This window comes from Zeus faber (assembly GCF_960531495.2).
Source record: "Zeus faber genome assembly, chromosome: 18".
Lineage (NCBI taxonomy): Eukaryota > Metazoa > Chordata > Actinopteri > Zeiformes > Zeidae > Zeus > Zeus faber.
In genome coordinates, this window is record NC_137210.1 from 9699768 (window position 1) to 9717736 (window position 17969).

Below are 17969 nucleotides of genomic sequence, written 5' to 3' on the forward strand. Positions count from 1 at the left end.
CTGTCAGGATGCTCTCCACTGCTCCAGAGTAGAAGGACTTGAGGGTCCTCACAGAGACCCGGAATTTCCTCAGCTGCCTGAGGTGGTAGAGACGCTGCCTCGCCTTTCTCACCAGAGTGTCTGTGTGTACAGTCCATGTTAAGTCCTCTGTGATGTGGACTCCCAGGTATCTGAAGCTGCTCACCCTATCGACAGAAGTCCCATTAATCACCAATGGCGCGTGCGTACCTCGGTTGTGATCCACGCCTAAAGTCCACAATCAGCTCCTTGGTTTTGCTGACGTTCAGGTGGAGGCTGTTGTCCTGGCACCAGAGTGACAGGTCAGCCACCTCCTCGCGGTAGGCCTTCTCGTCGCAGTCGGTGATCAGGCCCACGACCACGGTGTCGTCAGCAAACTTGATGATGGTGTTGGAGCTGGACCTGGCCACACAGTCATGTGTGTACAGGGAGTACAGTAGGGGGTTGACGACGCAGCCCTGGGGGGATCCTGCGTTCCTGTGGGACCTGTGGGGATGGTAGCTCAGGCGGTAGAGCTGGTGGTCTAGTGATCTAAAGGTTGCTGGTTCGATCCCAGGCTCCTCCTGCTAGCATGCTGTAGTGTCCTTGAGCAAGACACTTAACCCCTAATTGCTCCTGATGGCTGCGTCCGTCGGTGTTTGAACAATTGTAAGTCGCTTTGGATAAAAGCGTCTGCTTAATGTAATGTAATGTTCAGGGTGAGGGAGCTTGACATGTGCTTCCCCACCCTGACCACCTGGGGCCGGGCTGTGAGGAAGTCCAGGATCCAGGCACACAGCGGAGTATTCAGTCCGAGCTCCTTAAGCTTGACAGCCAGTCTGGTGGGGACTATTGTGTTGAAAGCTGAACTATAATCGATGAACAGCATTCTCACATAGGCCCCCTTCCGGCCATCCAGGTGCGTGAGCGTGGTGTGCAGTACCTGGGAAACCGCGTCATCCGTGGATCTGTTTTGCCGGCACGCGAACTGCAACGGGTCCAAGGTGCGGGGGAGGGAGGCGCAGATGTAATCCTTAATCAGCCTCTCGAAACACTTCATGACCACCGAGGTGAGGGCCACCGGACGGTAGTCATTCAGGCAGGCAGGAGAGGCAATCTTCGGGACAGGAATGACGGTGGACCTCTTGAAGCAGGACGGGACCACTGATTCAGCCAGGGAGAATATTGAATATTGTAGTGAACACCGGAGGTAGCTGGTTAGCACAGATCTTCAGTACTCGCCCAGATATGCCATCTGGACCCGCAGCTTTCCTGGTGTTCACCCGCATCAAAGCCCTCCTGACCTCGTGCACGGACACAGAGTGCACGCTCATCCCCAGCGGTGTAACTCCAATTAGCCGGCGAGCTAGCGGTGCTGCTGCCAGACTCGAACCGCGCATAAAAGTAGTTCAGTTGGTTGGCCAGGGAGGCGTCCACACTCGTGGCTGGGGGGGGAGCTGCTTTCGTAATAGTCCGCAGCCCCTGCCACAAATGACCCCCAAATTTATCCCCCAAATGACATTTTTCATAACTTCTCATTTCCACTGTTTGAATGGATAAACTTACTGGAGCTGAAATACCGTAAAAATCGGATCAGGTCCTGTAAAAAGCCCACAGTCATTAGGTCTTGTTTTTACCATTTATGGTTACTATGTTCAAATGAAGCAGGACTGCAAATTAATTTCAGAACAATTTATTTTTCATTAAATAAAAAAAAATAAAATCAATCACCAACACTTAATGTCTACATAGTACAAAAAAAAAAAATGTTTTAGCTGTTTGAAACAGAATATGCTGGCAAAGAAAAACCCTTTGTAATTGCAGCGTTGTTATGGCCTGTATGGCCCTCGGTGGCTCCTAGTCAGTAGAGGATGTCAAAGTGAGTCAATGACGTTCAGATGAAAGTGGATAGTCCACAGAAAGAGAATACTTTTCACATACAGAATGTGGTCGAGACTTTAATGGTCCAAACATCTTTTATCTGGAGCTCCAGCAGCCAACCCCGTCCAACTGTCCCGCCTCCCCAGAACAAGGCAAACAATCCTCAAGATAATGCAAAATGTCTAACCAAATTGTGCCCCACTGAGCCGCCCCACCCTCCCTTAAGATGATAGCAAAATGGAACAGGGAGCTGGCTTAACATGAAGAAACAAATTGTTACTTTGAAAATGGCTACATAAGAGCTCTGTAAATCATTCTGTTCTCCATTCTTTCAAACAGGCCCCCGTTGATAAATACTCTTGTAAACAAGGCACTTGTCATCCAACCTTGGTGGTCACATACGAAATTTTAGACATAGGAAGGAACCTCAAAAGGGATCCGGTGCCGGTTTTATTTCTCCCCATAATGAGACGGGCACAGAGCACAGAATCTGTGTGAAGACTTCAGAGTAAAAATCACTTTTCACCTAAATCATAAAATGTTTAAGCTCTAGCTATAAAAAAAGGGGGAAGAAAGAAACAGATGTAATGGGCTCAGCTCAAACCCCTAACAGATATATATAAAAAGAAAAAGACATGAACACCACCAATATAAATGACAGAACACATTCGCAGCTAGGCTTATTTCCTCCATCAACACTTCTATTTTATATAAATATAGATTAATATCTATAATATGTTAGTTTCTGTAAGACTTTAAACCCATTTAAACAGATACATTTAGTCACAGAAATAACTTCACCACTAGTATGTGCATTGCATTCTTTCTTTCCATTCGTTTCGCAGTTTCCAACTAAAGGGCCATTTGTGTCCAAGGAGGTCATGGTGTAAACTGGGACCTGGTGCAGGGTCGGGACTGGCTCCCACCAACCTCTCCATGTTTAACAAGCATGATGGATGACAGGGAAGGAGGGCATCGAGAGACTGGGTTGGGCGAGGCTGGCTCTTCCAGAAACTGGGGGAGGGGTACATGTGTAATAGGCTCCAACCATGTTGCAGTGCCAACAAAACTAGATAGAAAGTCAGCTTCAGCAAGCTTTGGGGAAGGGAGGGGTGAGGGGTGTTGGAAGGCGCTTCCCCCTCCCTAGCACCACAGCCTATGAGTCTTTAAGCTCCCTTCGGGGGGAGTGGCTTAGAAACCCATGCCACCCATACCTCCCATGCCACCCATGCCGCCCATGCCTCCTCCGCCTGGCATCTCCTTCTCCTCCTTGGGGATCTCTGTGACCACCGCTTCGGCGGTGGCGAGGAGGGAGGCGACTCCCGCAGCGTCCAGCAGCGCCGTCCTCACCACCTGCGGGAGAGAACACCAAGCTCAATACTTTGCTCAACCCAACCCACAGCAGTTCTTTATTCAGGCACATTTCCATGGAAGGTAACAACTGCATTCAAGCAACTCATCAGGCTGGAAAAACAAGGATATCTGTTAAATGGCAGAGGGGGGGGATGTTTCAACATGCATTGTCACTGTACCTTGGTGGGGTCAATGATGCCCTTCTCTACCATGTTGACGTACTCTCCCTGCAGAGCATCGTAGCCAAGCTCCGCCCCTCCCTGCAGGATCTTCTCCACCACCAGAGAGCCCTCCAGACCGGCATTCTTAGCGATGGTAATGGCTGGGATACGGAGCGCCCGCCTGATTATTTCCACACCTGACAGAGGAGGAGACGACAAGACGTGAAGACTACTTCCAAGCCTCGTCAAAAAGACACGTTCTCTCAGAGCGCAGCACGATCTGTCAGGTGCGCCTCTCTGTATTGCTCACCTATCTTCTGGTCGGCGTTGGCGGGTTTGATGTTGTCGAGGGCGGGGATGCAGCGCAGCAGAGCGCAGCCTCCTCCGGGCACGATGCCCTCCTCCACGGCAGCCCGCGTGGCGTTCAGAGCATCCGTCACACGATCCTTCTTCTCATTTACCTCAATATCGCTTGTTCCTCCAATCTGAAACGGTGGATTTGGGTTAGTGTTTTTCCCCTCCCCTCCCTATAAAGATTCCAAGGACCAGAATAGATTTCAAAAAATAAAAGTTATCTGAAGGATCCAGATAGGGCTAGTAAAGATCTATGCAGAACTTGTTTAACAGGGCTCCGATTCTACATTGCACCCATTCCACTTAAATCCATGATTTGCAATAACCCTTTACACCAAGAAATACAACCTTTGTGATGGAAAATTTGCATAATTAAAAATCATATTTAGTACACTTAATGAAACTAGAAATTGCTGAAATTAAATGAGCAACCCACCATCTTCCCTAGGAAGAAGAAAAAAAAATAAAAAAATCCCCCCCTCACCTTGAGCACAGCCACGCCGTCGGAGAGCTTGGCGAGCCTCTCGTTGAGCTTCTCTTTCTCATAGTCACTGGTGGTGCTCTCCAGCTGCTCGACGATCTCTGCCGCCCTCTTTTCTATGGCCTCCGCACTGCCTCCCCCCTTGAGCAGCATGCTGTCGTCCTTGGTCACTTGCACCTCGCCGACCTTGCCGAAGTCGTGGGCCTGGATGTCTTCGAGGGCCAAACCCACCGCGTCATCACCAAACACCTGGATGAGGAACACGGAAACGCGTATGTAATCAATATTCGTGTTATTTCTCTAGTAGAGTAGTTGCTGTGTTTTTTTTTTTTTAATAAATAAGTCTTACCGTGCCCCCAGTGGCAATGGCCATATCCATCAGCTGGTTCTTCCTATTGTCTCCAAAGCCCGGGGCCTTCACCGCCACAACTTGGAGGCCTACCTTTAGCCTGCAAAATAACATTACCAGTCAAACTTATTATGCAAATGAAATGTAGTGTTTGTTCAAAAGCCTCCTTGCAATTAATTATACAGGGTATTTCATGTTTGCTCTACTTCCACATTTTAGGTGGCAAGGAACATGGATCCAAAGCCATGCTAATAAGTAACCCGGTCTGTCAATTTATAATTAACTGTTAAGAGCCCCAGGTGACGTGAAGGGGAAGAAGAGCTTGTGGATGTTCAGCAACGTGCACCAACAGTTGCAGAGACACTGCCACAGTCATGATGTACCGGTTCAGAACGAGGGTGCTAAGAGCCTCTCCGTCCACATCCTCAGCCACGATGACCAGTGGCTTGCGGTGCTGGTTGGCAATCTCTAGGGCGGGCACAATGCTCTGGACGCTAGAGATCTTCTTCTCACTCAGCAGAAGGTAGGCATCCTGAAACTCGCACTTCTGACCTGGTGATGGGAGGCGTTTCAGACGTCAACACAGACTTCTCCATTCATTTTTCCTACAGCAGAGAGGAGCCAATGTAGACACGCTTACCTTTAGCGGTGTTTATGAAATAGGGGGAGATGTAGCCACGGTCAAACTTCAGACCCTCAATGATCTCCAACTCATCGTGCAGAGTTTTCCCGTCCTAAAATAGAAAGCACTATAATTAAGATAGCCCGACAATGCTAGTGCCACGTAGAATTAATTCAGTGATGGGTGGAGTGAGTCGGGTGTCTGTGTGACTGCCCCTGGTACCTTGACAGTGATGACCCCCTTACGGCCAACTTTCTTCATGGCATTAGATATGATGTTTCCAATCTCTACATCGCCATTTGCTGAAATTGTAGCAACCTGAAAGAGAAGGAATGAGTACAGCAATTTTGCCACATGATGAGGAATGACCCAATTATCACCATAGCAACACTGTGAATAACGTCTTTTCATTTTCTAATTTGAAATAGCATACCTGTGCGATCTCCTCAGGCGTTGTGACGGGCTTGGAGAGTCTCTTTAGCTCGCTGATGACCGTGTCCACGGCCATCATGGTGCCACGGCGGATTTCCACGGGGTTGGCCCCTTTGCTGATGACGTCAAAGCCCTCCTTGGCGATGGCACGAGCGAGCACTGTGGCGGAGGTGGTGCCATCACCGGCCTCCTCGTTGGTGTTGTTGGCCACGTCCTGCACCAGCTTGGCCCCAATGTTCATGTACTTGTCCTTGAGGTCAATGCTCTTGGCCACAGTCACACCGTCCTTGGTCACCTTGGGGCTGCCCCAGCTCTGCTCAATGATAACTGTGCGGCCCTGGAATGTAAGAAAGTGGAGGCGAAACAGTTCAGTGCAAGGAAAGCCCATATTACACAGTCCAGCTTAATACACTGTCCACAACAAGAATATTGTTTACACTGGACTTATATTTCAAGACCAGTTCTGTACAAATTTGAAATATTTGAAATGTATATCAAACATAAGATGAGATGAATGAAGAACAATCCATTTTCACTTTAATTTTTGGCTGAAACAAGAAAAAGGAATTGAAAAAGGACTTTACTATAACAGTAGTGCAAGGAAAGCAGAGGAATTTGAGAAAAATCAAGAGAGCATCCATTAGGTTGAAATGATCCATGGTTCGACCAAGGCTGGAAAACACCAGAGTTTTTATTACAAATATAACAATAACATAAATTACCTTGGGACCCATAGTCACAGCTACAGCATCAGCCAGGAGATCCACCCCCTGCAGCATGAGCGCACGGGCATCAGCCCCAAACTTCACGTCCTTGGCATAGGTGCGAGTGAGGTGGGGCGCCAGAGCCCGGCACACCGGCCTCACCTGCTTCATGACTGTCGGTAAACGGAACATCTCTAAGGAAAGAAAGAACAACCATCTCATTAGACACAGATCAGGTCAAACCTCTTACCATTGAAGAAGGAAGAATCATTATAGTGCACAATCTGCTTAACAGCGCCCCTAGTGGTTATAAATAGAACCCACTTTAAAAAAGCCTTCAAGGACCAGGGAATGAATGGACTTCCACGGTGCAACACTCATGCAATGCAGATGTTCAGTGTCCATCCCTGGTTTTAAAGTACTCATCAGCTACACCGAAAGTTGATCGGCTTTATTATTATTATTATTATTATTTTTTTTAATTTATTTGTTTATGGATTTATATATCTTCATAGAAACGTAGTCAATTCTCATGTCTGAGAATGAGGCTGTGAAATCGAGGACTAAGCGAGCCAGCGACGTATCCATTGAACATCATGTACGTACATTCAAGATCCGCCAAACTTCCACATTTCACTTCGCTTTGCTGGTCCGAGTTATTTTTCATTCATTAGATACCCGTGGTTTGATGTTTAACTCTTGTCACTGATCACTAACTAAATTACCGGACACCACGTGTGTTCCTCGGGTCACGCCTCACAAGGTCAAATACGAAAATGGAGGAGGGATCCGGCGGCTCCACGTCCACGGGTAAGCGGGGCCGTCGGCCATCAACCCCCGGTTCACCATTCAAACGGACATTTGATTTGTTCGCCGCGAAGTGTTGAAATGCCCATTCCGCACGGCAGAAGGTACGCTGCGATAGTACTCAACCACCCCCCCGCCGAGAGACACATCACTGGACACGGGGTCATCCATTGTAAAACCCCAAAGGCCTCCTTTATCAGACACGCTGTGGTGAAGCAGAGCCCCCCCCCCCCGGGGTGTTGAGTGGCGCTGCCCCCGCGACGCAACAACTCGGCGACGGTTTCCTCCATGTGTCCTTGCTGAGCGACCAGATAGCTAGCTAGCTAGCTAGCCGCCGCCGCCACCACCGCAGACAGCTAGCAGCCACCCAGCATGAAGAACGCTGTGAAATTCCCCGTCTGCGCAAAACGCCACTAAATGGAGATGGGGGAGGGGGGCAATATCAAAATAGCGAAATATCAATGAAATGTCTTCACTTACTTGGGGAGTTGAACCTGCCGAGACGGAATGTTGTAACGTGCGGAGGAGCGGGCAGCGGTGCGACCGAGCTGGAGAGCGAGTGCCGCACATGGCCCGTCACATCCGGGTAATTTAACAGGGAGCCCCGGACCGTGTATGAAAAACAACACAACGCGTATAAACCACCGTAGTGCACGGGGTTGCGGGTGAAAGGGGCTTAGCTGAGCGTTGGGATTAATATTTACGTTTTAAGTTATATTGTGTACACGCCGCAGTGTAATTACTGATTATGCGTGTAACTTATGCATCTATGCTGGTTCCGGGGCGCCGGGCTTCCAGAATTTTCGCCAATGCCATTGGAGGAAAAAAAAAAAAAGGGGTAAGGTCAAAGTTGACGTTGTGCAACGTCCCCGCTTCTTGCGATTACGAGGGAAAACGAGATAAAAAGGGTCCACAAGCCTCCCATATACTCCACATCAACGTCATATATTGACAGCGGCCGCGGGGCCCTTTTGAATCGCTGTAAGACGCGTGGGGCTTTGCGTTCAAGCGGTTTGCGCGGTTGGGGGGGCAGTGCGCATGCGCGGAGGCCATTCCGGCTATTTCCTCACGTGGAGCTCCGGTCCCCTTCAGTGTCTTGACTCCAGGAAGATCTCGGGGCGCAGCGGCAGAAACCCAACAGCGCACGATGGTAAGCGATTCCCTCCAAAAAAAAAACAACAACCAGGAAACACCCGGACGCTTTCCACCGCATCTACGTCTTCTTTTCTCAGTAGTGACTCGACCGTGCGGTGCCAGTCACCTCACCTGGCTCACTTAACGTTAGCGGTTAGCTTGCAGCTAAAGATGCTAGCCGACATTTAGCAGCGATTCGCTGACAAGGTCAAGCCGCGGAGCAGGTGGAAGGAGATCGCGGAGACGTTTGGCGTCTGAAGTGTTACATGTTCTATCGCAGAAATCGCCGTTTTGCCCCTCCGTTCCACCCATACCGCAATCGTTAAAGTGCCAGGCGGGCGAGGTCCATGTGACTTTGTGAAACCAATGTTTCGTAATAGTTAGTGATAAACGAATGGGGTAGATGAAAAGTAATATATAAATGTGTGTGTGTGTGTGTGTGTTTTAGATTTATACGTGCATCCGTTTGTCTTGCACTCACATGTGACTGAATAAATGATCCGATGCTGGGATGTGCCCCCTGACACTCCATAATTTGAGTAATCGATCCCCTTTCGCTCGGGTTGAGTTTTATTTCCCCATATGTCTATCTAGCTTCACACTAAAATCTGAGTGATTTGATATCTTTGTTTTACGTCATGCGTACCCTTCTCGACCTTGGAGATAAATCCGATCGCCGCACCTCACACAGATCATCGACCTGTGAAGATATTTCGTTTTACACAGTTCTGTCTATTGTGGCCTTTCGAGTCACACAGGCTTAAAATCCGCCTCCACGTGGAGAAAATGTCCCTTGTCTTTCTGGTTTTAAAAGTGCATTTGATTTCCCTGTGTCACGCGGTGTCCCAGGGTGGCCCTCCTTGACACACACCAGACAAATAGGATTTAAATGTTCTCTCCCTGTGCGGACATCCTTCAGGCATTCGAACGGCGCCCAAGGTTATCAACACACTTGTGTAATTCATGTCCGTAGCCTCCACAAAGGGACATGTGCACATGGTTTGAACTGGATCCACGGCGCTTTAATGTTCATAGTTTATCAGTAAAGCGGTGATCTTTGGCCCTCCCCCAGGGTCAACCCTCTGAATAAGTGCGGTCCCCTTCACCCCGCCCCCTCCACTCGTTTATTTTTCGCTCTTTGAAATCTTCAACTGGCTGGAACCAGGACGCCTGATTTTCCCTCTCCCGTGTGTGGTGACCTTCGCCCAAGGACAAATCCACATCCATGGTATCAGACTGGCAGCAGCTGGTGTTGTAAACCTCCCCACCCCTGGCCCCTGTTTTTTCATCATGCTTGTAGGAGACCTAACAAGTAAAACTTGTCTTTGTACCTTTTTTAAAAGTTGTTCAGTTAAATAGAGGGAGGTTAAAATCAGTCAGATGTTTAACACACAACAAAAAAAAAATTAATTTATTTTTTTATGTATTTAATTTCGTAAAGCTGCTTGTTCATTGTGCACACACTGTCTTCACTTAGGGTGTATAGATTATAGTAAAGATGTATAGATTTTCCTCTCTGGAAGAGCCACAAGTCATCAATCATTTCTGTCTTAACAAAAGGATGTCTGTATCTGGACACCAAAATCACAAGTTTATCTTGTGAGACATGAGTAGTTTTCACTTAATCACTGTGAAGAAATTGGGTTATCTCTCAACAGATGAGAAATGTCTGACAAAACAACGCTTCACAAATAGTCCTAACCCTTTTGATAGAAAATGGATCCATACAATATCGTACAGACATTAATACAATAAGGGGAAATACGATTTAACATTTGCTATATGCAGTGTGGTTTATTGGGGATTGAAGTGGTGCAAACTAAAAATTATAAAATGTGATGAGGCAACAAGTAGAAACAGCTTTGGTTTTTGTATAGCTACTCTAATGGCAATTGGTCAAAGAGCAACCTCTAGTGTTCAAATTCAGTTATAACCGCAAAGAACTCAAGTCCACTCTTGTTGTTGCTACATTGATAGAAACAAATCCAAACTTTCACCCCTGGTTTTCAACTGTCCTCTCCCCCCTGTCCTTTGTCAACTACAGGCCTTTAGAAAGTTCCTCCCCATGTTTGACCGGGTCCTGGTGGAGCGCCTGGCTGCAGAGACCGTAACAAAAGGCGGCATCATGCTCCCGGAGAAGTCCCAGGGCAAGGTGCTGCAGGCCACCGTGGTCGCAGTGGGACCTGGCTCTTTCAACAAGGTACCAGCTACAGCTGAAGTATCACGTTTCATACTATCCCTGGAATTTGTTTACATCTGCTATGATTTGATTCCGATTAGTGAATATTTTTTACGACTATTAAACTGATTCCTGCAGACGGGGAACTTGCAGCCAGTCAGCGTGAAGGTCGGAGAGAAGGTCCTCCTCCCGGAATATGGTGGAACCAAAATCAATCTGGAAGAGAAGGTATAATGTCATTGACTGTTGAAGATATATGTGACTTTATTGCAGAGAATATTCACTTTGAATTGTTATTAATTGTTGGAATTGTCTTTATGAAGCCCAGTGGAAAACTTCTTGCTGGAAAATAATACTTTTGCACTGGAAGTAATGCTGTTTACATGTATAATAGATCTGGATGAGAGTTCCTATGGTGCTACTTACACTGTTATTTTTGTAACTTCAACTACAAAAAAAACCCCCTTCAAAATCCCAAAGTCTTAAATGATCATTACAGGCACAAATACATGTTGATGTTGTTGATGTGATTTCTGAGGAAATTATAGTTAAACAAAGAGATATTGATTGTATCATCCTAAGAGACCAACATAGAACATCAGTTAGCTTTAAATGTGCTATTTAAAAGATCTCTTTCCCAGTGACTTATAAAACCTTGTAACTTGTTTCTATTACAGGACTACTTCCTGTTCCGCGATGCTGACATCTTGGGGAAATATGTAGAATAAATAAAGTAAGCTTCGTAACATGTTAAGTCACTTTCCATCCCTGAAGAGAAGATAAGGTTGCCTCACTGTCTTGTTTTTTTTTTCTATACCATTTGATTGTAAATAATTCTAATCATGTTTTGTTACAATAATAAAAAGTCAACCATTCAATAATGTCTGTTGGGTGATTTCCTACAACTGTGAGCTGTGACTCACTACTGTTTCTATTTAGTCAAATAAAGAATACAAAGTGGGGGGGGGTTGCCTCAAACGCAAAATGTTTTAAGATAATGACTAACGCGCATTCGTGACTTAAGACATTTTAATGGGGTAAATATAGACGGATACTTTATTCAACCCGGAGGGAAGTTGGACTCGAACACTTTTAAGCACATTAAAACAATTGGCAATAATAATAGGTGTGTGTGTGTGTGTGTGTGTTAACTGGAAATATGCAATACACAAAGTGCATAAGAATCTTTTTTTGTGTATTATGCCTATTTCTAGTTTTAATACACACTTCTATTATTGTTTTAACGTAGTTAATAGTGAGTCCAATTGCCCGGTAGGTTGAATAAGTATGTCTATATTAACTCCATTAAGTAAGTGTGTGTGTGTGTGTGTGTGTGTGTGTGTGTGTGCGCTCCTCCGTGCGCATTGTAAACGCACAAGCCGTTTCCTCACACACATCCGGGTACTCTGTCGAGATGGTCATGGCGGAGGGTGCTGCAGTTCTCAGGAGGAATCGGCCTGGAACCAAGGCGAAGGTGCGTTTTGAAACATGTGGACACCCGAGAAAACTGTCACCGACGCGTCCGTCGAGCGCGTAGCCGCACCTGCGCTCCCTCGGGGTCGCTTGTCTTCCCTTTCCCCCCTTTTCGCCGCAGACCGGCTCACGGGGGTAGACGGGGCCTAGTCGGTGGCCGGCCAGCCGACCTGGGTGCCGTCTACTTCCCGGCGGCTGCGTTCGTTTCCCCCGTTAGCGTAGGCTAACGCTAACGATGGGGGGGGGGGGGGGGCTAAACTAATGCTAACTTCATCATTAACTCGCTCGGCTTTTCTGCAGGACCCGTTGTTCGTCATCGGCGAACACGGCGCGCCATGTTGTGTTTGAATTATTCAGTGGCCGCCTTCATGGAGCTGTGCTCACGGTGCTCTTGTGTCAAGAGATGACACTGCCTCAGCTAGCTTAGCATGCTAATGTCAGGTAGACCCAAGACATTGTCACGTAGAGCATACACGTACGGTGCAGCGAAATGATAAAAGGGCAACTCCAGCTGCCGTGCAAAAGTTATATAAATCACTAAAAATGACTGGGGAAATTTCATGTATAATACTTATTACAGTCCCATAATAAATACGTTGCTGTGATTGCTTATTATATTCATATTCTAGCCTAACTGCATTATGTATTTATTTAGCTGTTTCGTATTTTATTTTGTACGCATATTCTTAATTATATATATGTGTATATGTATATATATATCTTACACTGTACTCATGTTGAGAGCTGAGCTGCTGTCACGCCCGAATTTCCAGCTTGGGGGATTAAGGAAGTATCGTGTTAATGCTTGTACGATGTGAAACAGGGAGATGCAGTAGGGTTCGGGTGGAATAACACTTGGCCCGGGCGCGTTTTCTGCAGCCGCTTTATCGGGGAAATACTGCGGGCTAACTTGTCGCCCTGTGCCCAGGATTTCTACAACTGGCCCGATGAATCGTTTGAGGAGATGGACAGCACGCTCGCTGTGCAACAGGTGGGTTGCTCGGCTTGTGCCGGGGGTGTTTCATCATGCAGACACATGGGATCTTGGAGCCCACTGACCGAGGCGTCCACTCTGTTGCAGTACATCCAACAGAACATTCGGTCGGACTGCTCCAACATAGACAAGATCCTGGAGCCTCCGGAGGGACAGGACGAGGGGGTCTGGAAGTACGAGCACCTCAGGTCAGTAAGAGCGGCGTGGAAATGGAACGCTGGAGAGCACCGGTGAAGATTTTGCCAATACTAGCACCGATCGATATTGATGGTGTTTAGTCTCCTTATTTTTATTTATTTTTTCTAATGCCTTTTTATGTGCCTCTGACTTTTGTTTCAATTGTAGACAATTCTGCCTGGAGCTCAATGGACTAGCGGTCAAACTTCAGGTAGTGCACGTTGTCATTATTGCCTTGTTTCTCGGTGCATTAGAAGCAAAAAGTATTAAGGGTTGAGGATACATTTTTGAAAATGCAAGGCCTCGGAACGTGTCTTAAATTGTCCCCCCTGTTGGGCGTCTTGCCTCCAGAGTGAGTGCCACCCAGACACCTGCACCCAGATGACAGCCACAGAACAGTGGATCTTTCTATGTGCTGCCCACAAGACCCCCAAAGAGGTGAGTCCTTCACCCTGGTTACTGACTTATCAAGACTGTTCACTGAACGCAGATCTTTTTCTTGTGTTTTTTTTTGGGGGGGGGGGCTTATTTGTAAGATTCATGCATTTTATCCTTTCCTTTGCCATGACAAATTGGTACATTATTGATAACCAGTGTTTGTTTGTTTTTTTGCTCCATGTTCATGTTCCCGTTCCACAGTGCCCTGCCATTGACTACACCAGGCACACGCTGGACGGAGCTGCCTGCCTTCTCAATAGCAATAAATACTTCCCAAGCAGGTCCGTCACCAATGCCCCATTCTGTACAAGGTCCTCCTCGCTGCTGGACAATTCAATGTGCAGTCCAGAAAGATGTCGCTGTGTGATCTAATTGATTGTGATCTGATCGCAGGGTTAGCATCAAGGAGTCGTCGGTCGCCAAGCTGGGCTCTGTCTGCCGTCGGATCTATAGGATATTTTCTCATGCCTACTTCCATCACCGCCAGATATTTGACAAGTATGAGGTCAGTTTTCCCAGGAAAAGAAGAGCATGGCGATTTTGACGAATCTTTCATGTGATCTTAACCGATCCTTTTTAAGTCCCAGAGTGAAATGCTGTGCTGTGGCGCTTCCTTTGCAACAATTGTCCCTTCTGTGTGCGCTTGCCAAACTGAAAGCTGGATAACATTAAAGCAGCCCTATGTAACTTTTGGTATTTGGGAATTGGCGCCCCTACAGTTTGCACTCTTACGCCACTGTCATAAAACTCAGAAAATAATGTATTTTACCTGAAAAATGGCTACGGAACTATAATGTACAGCGCCCCTCCAGTGAGCACTCAGCCCCCGGCTCCCCAAGGGCGCGGGGAGGGATGGGGCGGATCGGCTCCCACCTGCGAGTCAGAGGGTGAAACAAACCCCGGGACGCAATAAAAGTGAGCAGCATTGGCTCGCCTCATCCGTGCTGTTGGGGAGGTGGAGCGGCTACGTTTTGTATGAACATTATTACCGGATATTTTGACTGGCAAGTTTATAATTTTTTATAAGTGTTACCAGGCAAAAGCCGAGCCAAACATCAAGGAAGTGACAGTGTCGTAAAGCGTAACGCACATTTCACGCAGTTTCGTACCCGAACACCAAGGTTACATAGTGCAAGAACAGCCGTTTGGAGGGTGGGCGGGAACGAAAGAGGTATTCTCTATATTACAAGTCATTGTTCCATCAAAGTGATTTTAAAGCCGTTAAAGTCACTGTCCAAACCATGAGACACAGCCAAATGGAGGTTGTAGCTAAAGCAATTGAGCCATGGCCAGCCAAGATTGCGTATTGCAGCCACAATGTTAGCACCATTGTCTGTAGTTATACAGGCCACTTTTCACTAATCTAGCCCTTCAGTATGTCAGCAGTATGGTTCTGGGGTTTGTATCTGGTCTCTAAACACTTTGACTTCAGAGTCCAGTCAGACTCAGTTTTGTAACGTATGGCCGAGCTCATGTATGGGGTCATATTTGAGCTTGACCACACATCCGTGATGGCAGAGTAAAAGGAGACGTCTTTTATCTCCCTCAGAATATCGTCTTTCACTTCGTTGTACAAGGCTGGAATGGCAGTTTGTGAGATGTTTGTTTGCCTGTCAAAAGTTTGCAGCATTTCATGAAATGCTGTTTTTTCGACTGTGTTGAATGGCTGCATCTCTTTGGCTATATAGCGAGTGACGCTATGTAAGCGTGTGCCATTTCGTGGTGTCACCTTTATATCTGAGCTGTGGAGTTTGGCTTTGAAACCAAGTCCCTTTCCATTTGGTCTTATTCTTCCAAACTTCGGGAAAAACACCTTAGCCTCGAGTGACACGTTATCTTCACCTGGTTCACTGTCGTTGTGCCTGTGTGTTGAGGAGCTGCCTGAGCCCCACCCGCGGTGAAAGTCCAACACAGAGAGCAGACGAGAGCACAGAAGCAGCGCCACCAGAAATGAGAGCAAAACATGTCTCAGCAGTTTTTGTTTTTTTTCCTGTTCATTCGGCTCAGTTACATATATTTGTAAAATGGTTTACACAACGCAAGTCATCCATTATTTATTTGTGCATTTAGAAATACATTCGTCTCAGATTTTTTTAAACCTCAATACAGATTTGTAGATTGTAGTTTTTATTGACCTTTTCCCATTTGTATTCATTGCGTTATATGTATTTGTGAATTGACACATCAGTATTAACTTTGAAACGTACATTTCGGCTACCATGTTATTTAGCTGGCACTTTTGTTTAAAGCCATTTTCAAATATATATTTCCATAAAGTCAAATATATTTAGAATAGTTATGGATATAAAAAAATAAGCAGCAGAAAGCGACAAGTCGGTTTGATCGTGAATTCCCACGTGATTTGTACGCAGCATCTGTAGCCTGTAGCCTGTAACAGTGGCAGAGTCCACCCTGGATTCTAGCGTAGAAAACACTCAGCCAGGGACTAATTATGGACATGGTCACTGTGAAAACTCCTCAAGGTAAGGAGGAGTTCGCGATTTTGGAGATTTGTTCTGTCACCAAGGTGCTGTGTGAGTTTTGTCGCGTGGATGATCGGAGTAGCGCCGTCGCTCCCTGCGGAAAAACCGCTTCGGTGGGGCGCTCAAGTCTTATGTTGGTCATGAAAAACCTGCAGTCTATTCTGGCATCATGTTGGTGACGTTGTTATGTAAACAAACACGCATGTTAACACAATGGCAATTATCAAGGTCAGAAAAATGATCAGGGTCATGTCCATATGTACGATAAGTCGAAACTAGTGTTTGAGAGTCGATACAGTATCATAAAACATAATATTGTGATAAAGTGTATCAATATTTTCTTAGACCCCCTACTCTCTAACGAATGGACCTGTCTCACATTTGGATGACCCCATTTAATGAGGTGAAAGGATCAGAGGTTGTTTCTATGCCCACGGCTGCATTAGCTACAGCAAACGTTCAGTCAGTGAATGTTTGGTACGAGTTCCCCTTCCGCTCATCAAATTGTTTTCCGTTTCCTGTGTGCGCGCAGAACGAAACGTTCCTGTGTCACCGCTTCACGCGCTTTGTGATGAAGTACAACCTGATGTCCAAGGACAACCTGATCGTGCCCATCCTGGAGGAGGAGGTCCAGAACACCTCGTCGGCCGGGGAGAGCGAGGCCTGAAGACAAAAGCTGCTGCCATATAGGACACACATGTACGCACACACCCGCATATACACAAGTACATGTTCACAGCTATATATATATATTACAGTATTGCACACACAACGCAGAGGACATTCTCCAGTACTGCTCTTCAGACTAGATATACAGCATACATACATGACTGTCTGTTATGGCTCTGAGCCACTGTCCTGAGTCTCTTCTCTCCTTGTCACCTGTGCTTATCTCATAGGACAGAAGGATTTAAGCTAGCTAATGCAAATTCTGCCATCATTATTTATGCCTCCTCTCTCCCTGCAGATTCACACTAGTATCTAAAGCCACAGGAGCGGTCGTGGTCGGTCCTGCATATATCTCAGCTCACACTACTCTCGATAGGGAACTTTGCTTTAATGTTTTTTGAGCAACTGGATTTGCAGAACCTGTGTTATCATGATGGTGATCTGTGTCGGCAAAGGCGCACACACCGATTCCCTGTATATAACCCTGCCTTCCCTTAACTTTTAATTCGCCGTGTTTTATGATGGTTCTTCTTTGTCCCCATATCGCTTCCTTTTCTCTATTTGCTTATGTTGCCTACCTGCCTGTTTTTGGGGGTATCCCATGGAATGGATCACTAAATTAGCCCGACGACTTTATTTTATGAAGATACACTTACTGTACATGTGGCTTGTGTCGTAGTGAACAATGAAACCTCAAAACTAGCTTCGTAAGTGTACTAGCAGTCAGTTGCGCTTTCTCTCTCTACGTGGCTTCTGAAATTCTATTTCGGGAATATTTAGGAAGGCTTGTCGGCTAAGTCTTTGATCCTGGTTTTATGACGTCCCCATTCGGATTCCGTTTGTGCGTGTGATTATTCCCCCTTTCCTTTCTGCGGTAATTCATATACCATGATCCGTGCCAGTGAATGCTGTTTCTTTTACTGGTCTACGGATGTTAGATGAGTAAAACCTGCAAGGAACGGTTGAGTTAAGGACACATTTTAGGTATTGGAGCACAATCCCCCTCCCTCTTTACTCTCCCCCTCTCCTTAAGTTATTTTGTGGGAGAAGCCTTGTCTTTCCTACCCACTTATTATTATTTTTTTTTTTAATTGACTAAACATTTTGTTACTGTTGACATCTTCATGTCTGTTAATAAAAAAAAAACTGTTACCCAGCTGATTGTCAGCATTTTTTTGGTCAACATTCTTAAACTAAATACATCCTGTATTGCTCTTAAAGCGGATCTTGGATGTCATGAAAGACGCTGAATTCTAAAGGTGCACCAGACTGAAGGTGGTG

The 17969-nt window shown here is 46.4% G+C and overlaps 2 protein-coding genes across 4 annotated transcripts; one reads left to right on the top strand and one right to left on the bottom strand.

Moving 5' to 3' along the window:
• Positions 1-1674: 1674 nt before the first annotated feature.
• On the bottom strand, positions 1675-7703 carry hspd1 (heat shock 60 protein 1). Its single transcript, XM_080019753.1, has 11 exons — positions 7622-7703; positions 6353-6528; positions 5632-5967; positions 5421-5516; positions 5217-5310; positions 4960-5128; positions 4577-4676; positions 4231-4476; positions 3703-3877; positions 3411-3589; positions 1675-3231 (listed from the first exon to the last, which is right to left on the bottom strand). Exons 2-11 carry the CDS (start codon positions 6524-6526, stop codon positions 3070-3072), a joined length of 1731 nt encoding a protein of 576 aa, XP_079875879.1. The 5' UTR covers positions 6527-6528; positions 7622-7703; the 3' UTR covers positions 1675-3069.
• A 345-nt stretch (positions 7704-8048) lies between these two features.
• LOC307244551 (MOB-like protein phocein) lies at positions 8049-17844 on the top strand. Of its 3 annotated transcripts, XM_080019773.1 has the most exons (9): positions 8049-8291; positions 10320-10475; positions 12856-12918; positions 13009-13109; positions 13267-13309; positions 13450-13536; positions 13738-13817; positions 13930-14041; positions 16552-17844. In XM_080019773.1, the coding sequence occupies exons 1-9, from the start codon at positions 8289-8291 to the stop codon at positions 16684-16686; spliced, it is 780 nt and encodes a 259-aa protein (XP_079875899.1). In that variant the 5' UTR covers positions 8049-8288; the 3' UTR covers positions 16687-17844. The 3 variants fall into 3 exon arrangements, with proteins under 3 accessions (XP_079875899.1, XP_079875897.1, XP_079875898.1); XM_080019772.1 differs by lacking the exons at positions 8049-8291; positions 10320-10475 and adding an exon at positions 11854-11928; XM_080019771.1 differs by lacking the exons at positions 12856-12918; positions 13009-13109; positions 13267-13309; ... (2 more) ...; positions 13930-14041; positions 16552-17844 and adding exons at positions 10593-10682; positions 11132-11335 and having other exon boundaries at positions 8108-8291.
• The last annotated feature ends 125 nt before the right edge of the window (positions 17845-17969 follow it).

Bases quoted from the DNA above. Each gene is read 5' to 3' on its own strand.
- hspd1 (XM_080019753.1), bottom strand. From the start codon at position 6,526: ATGTTCCGTTTACCGACAGTCATGAAGCAGGTGAGGCCGGTGTGCCGG. The intron at 5,968-6,352 runs GTAATTTATGTT...CTTACATTCCAG, and splicing joins CTGTGACTATGGGTCCCAAG to GGCCGCACAGTTATCATTGA. The intron at 4,477-4,576 runs GTAAGACTTATT...TTCCTCATCCAG, and splicing joins CCATTGCCACTGGGGGCACG to GTGTTTGGTGATGACGCGGT.
- LOC307244551 (XM_080019773.1), top strand. The intron at 10,476-12,855 runs GTACCAGCTACA...CCCTGTGCCCAG, and splicing joins GACCTGGCTCTTTCAACAAG to GATTTCTACAACTGGCCCGA. The intron at 13,110-13,266 runs GTCAGTAAGAGC...TTTCAATTGTAG, and splicing joins TGGAAGTACGAGCACCTCAG to ACAATTCTGCCTGGAGCTCA.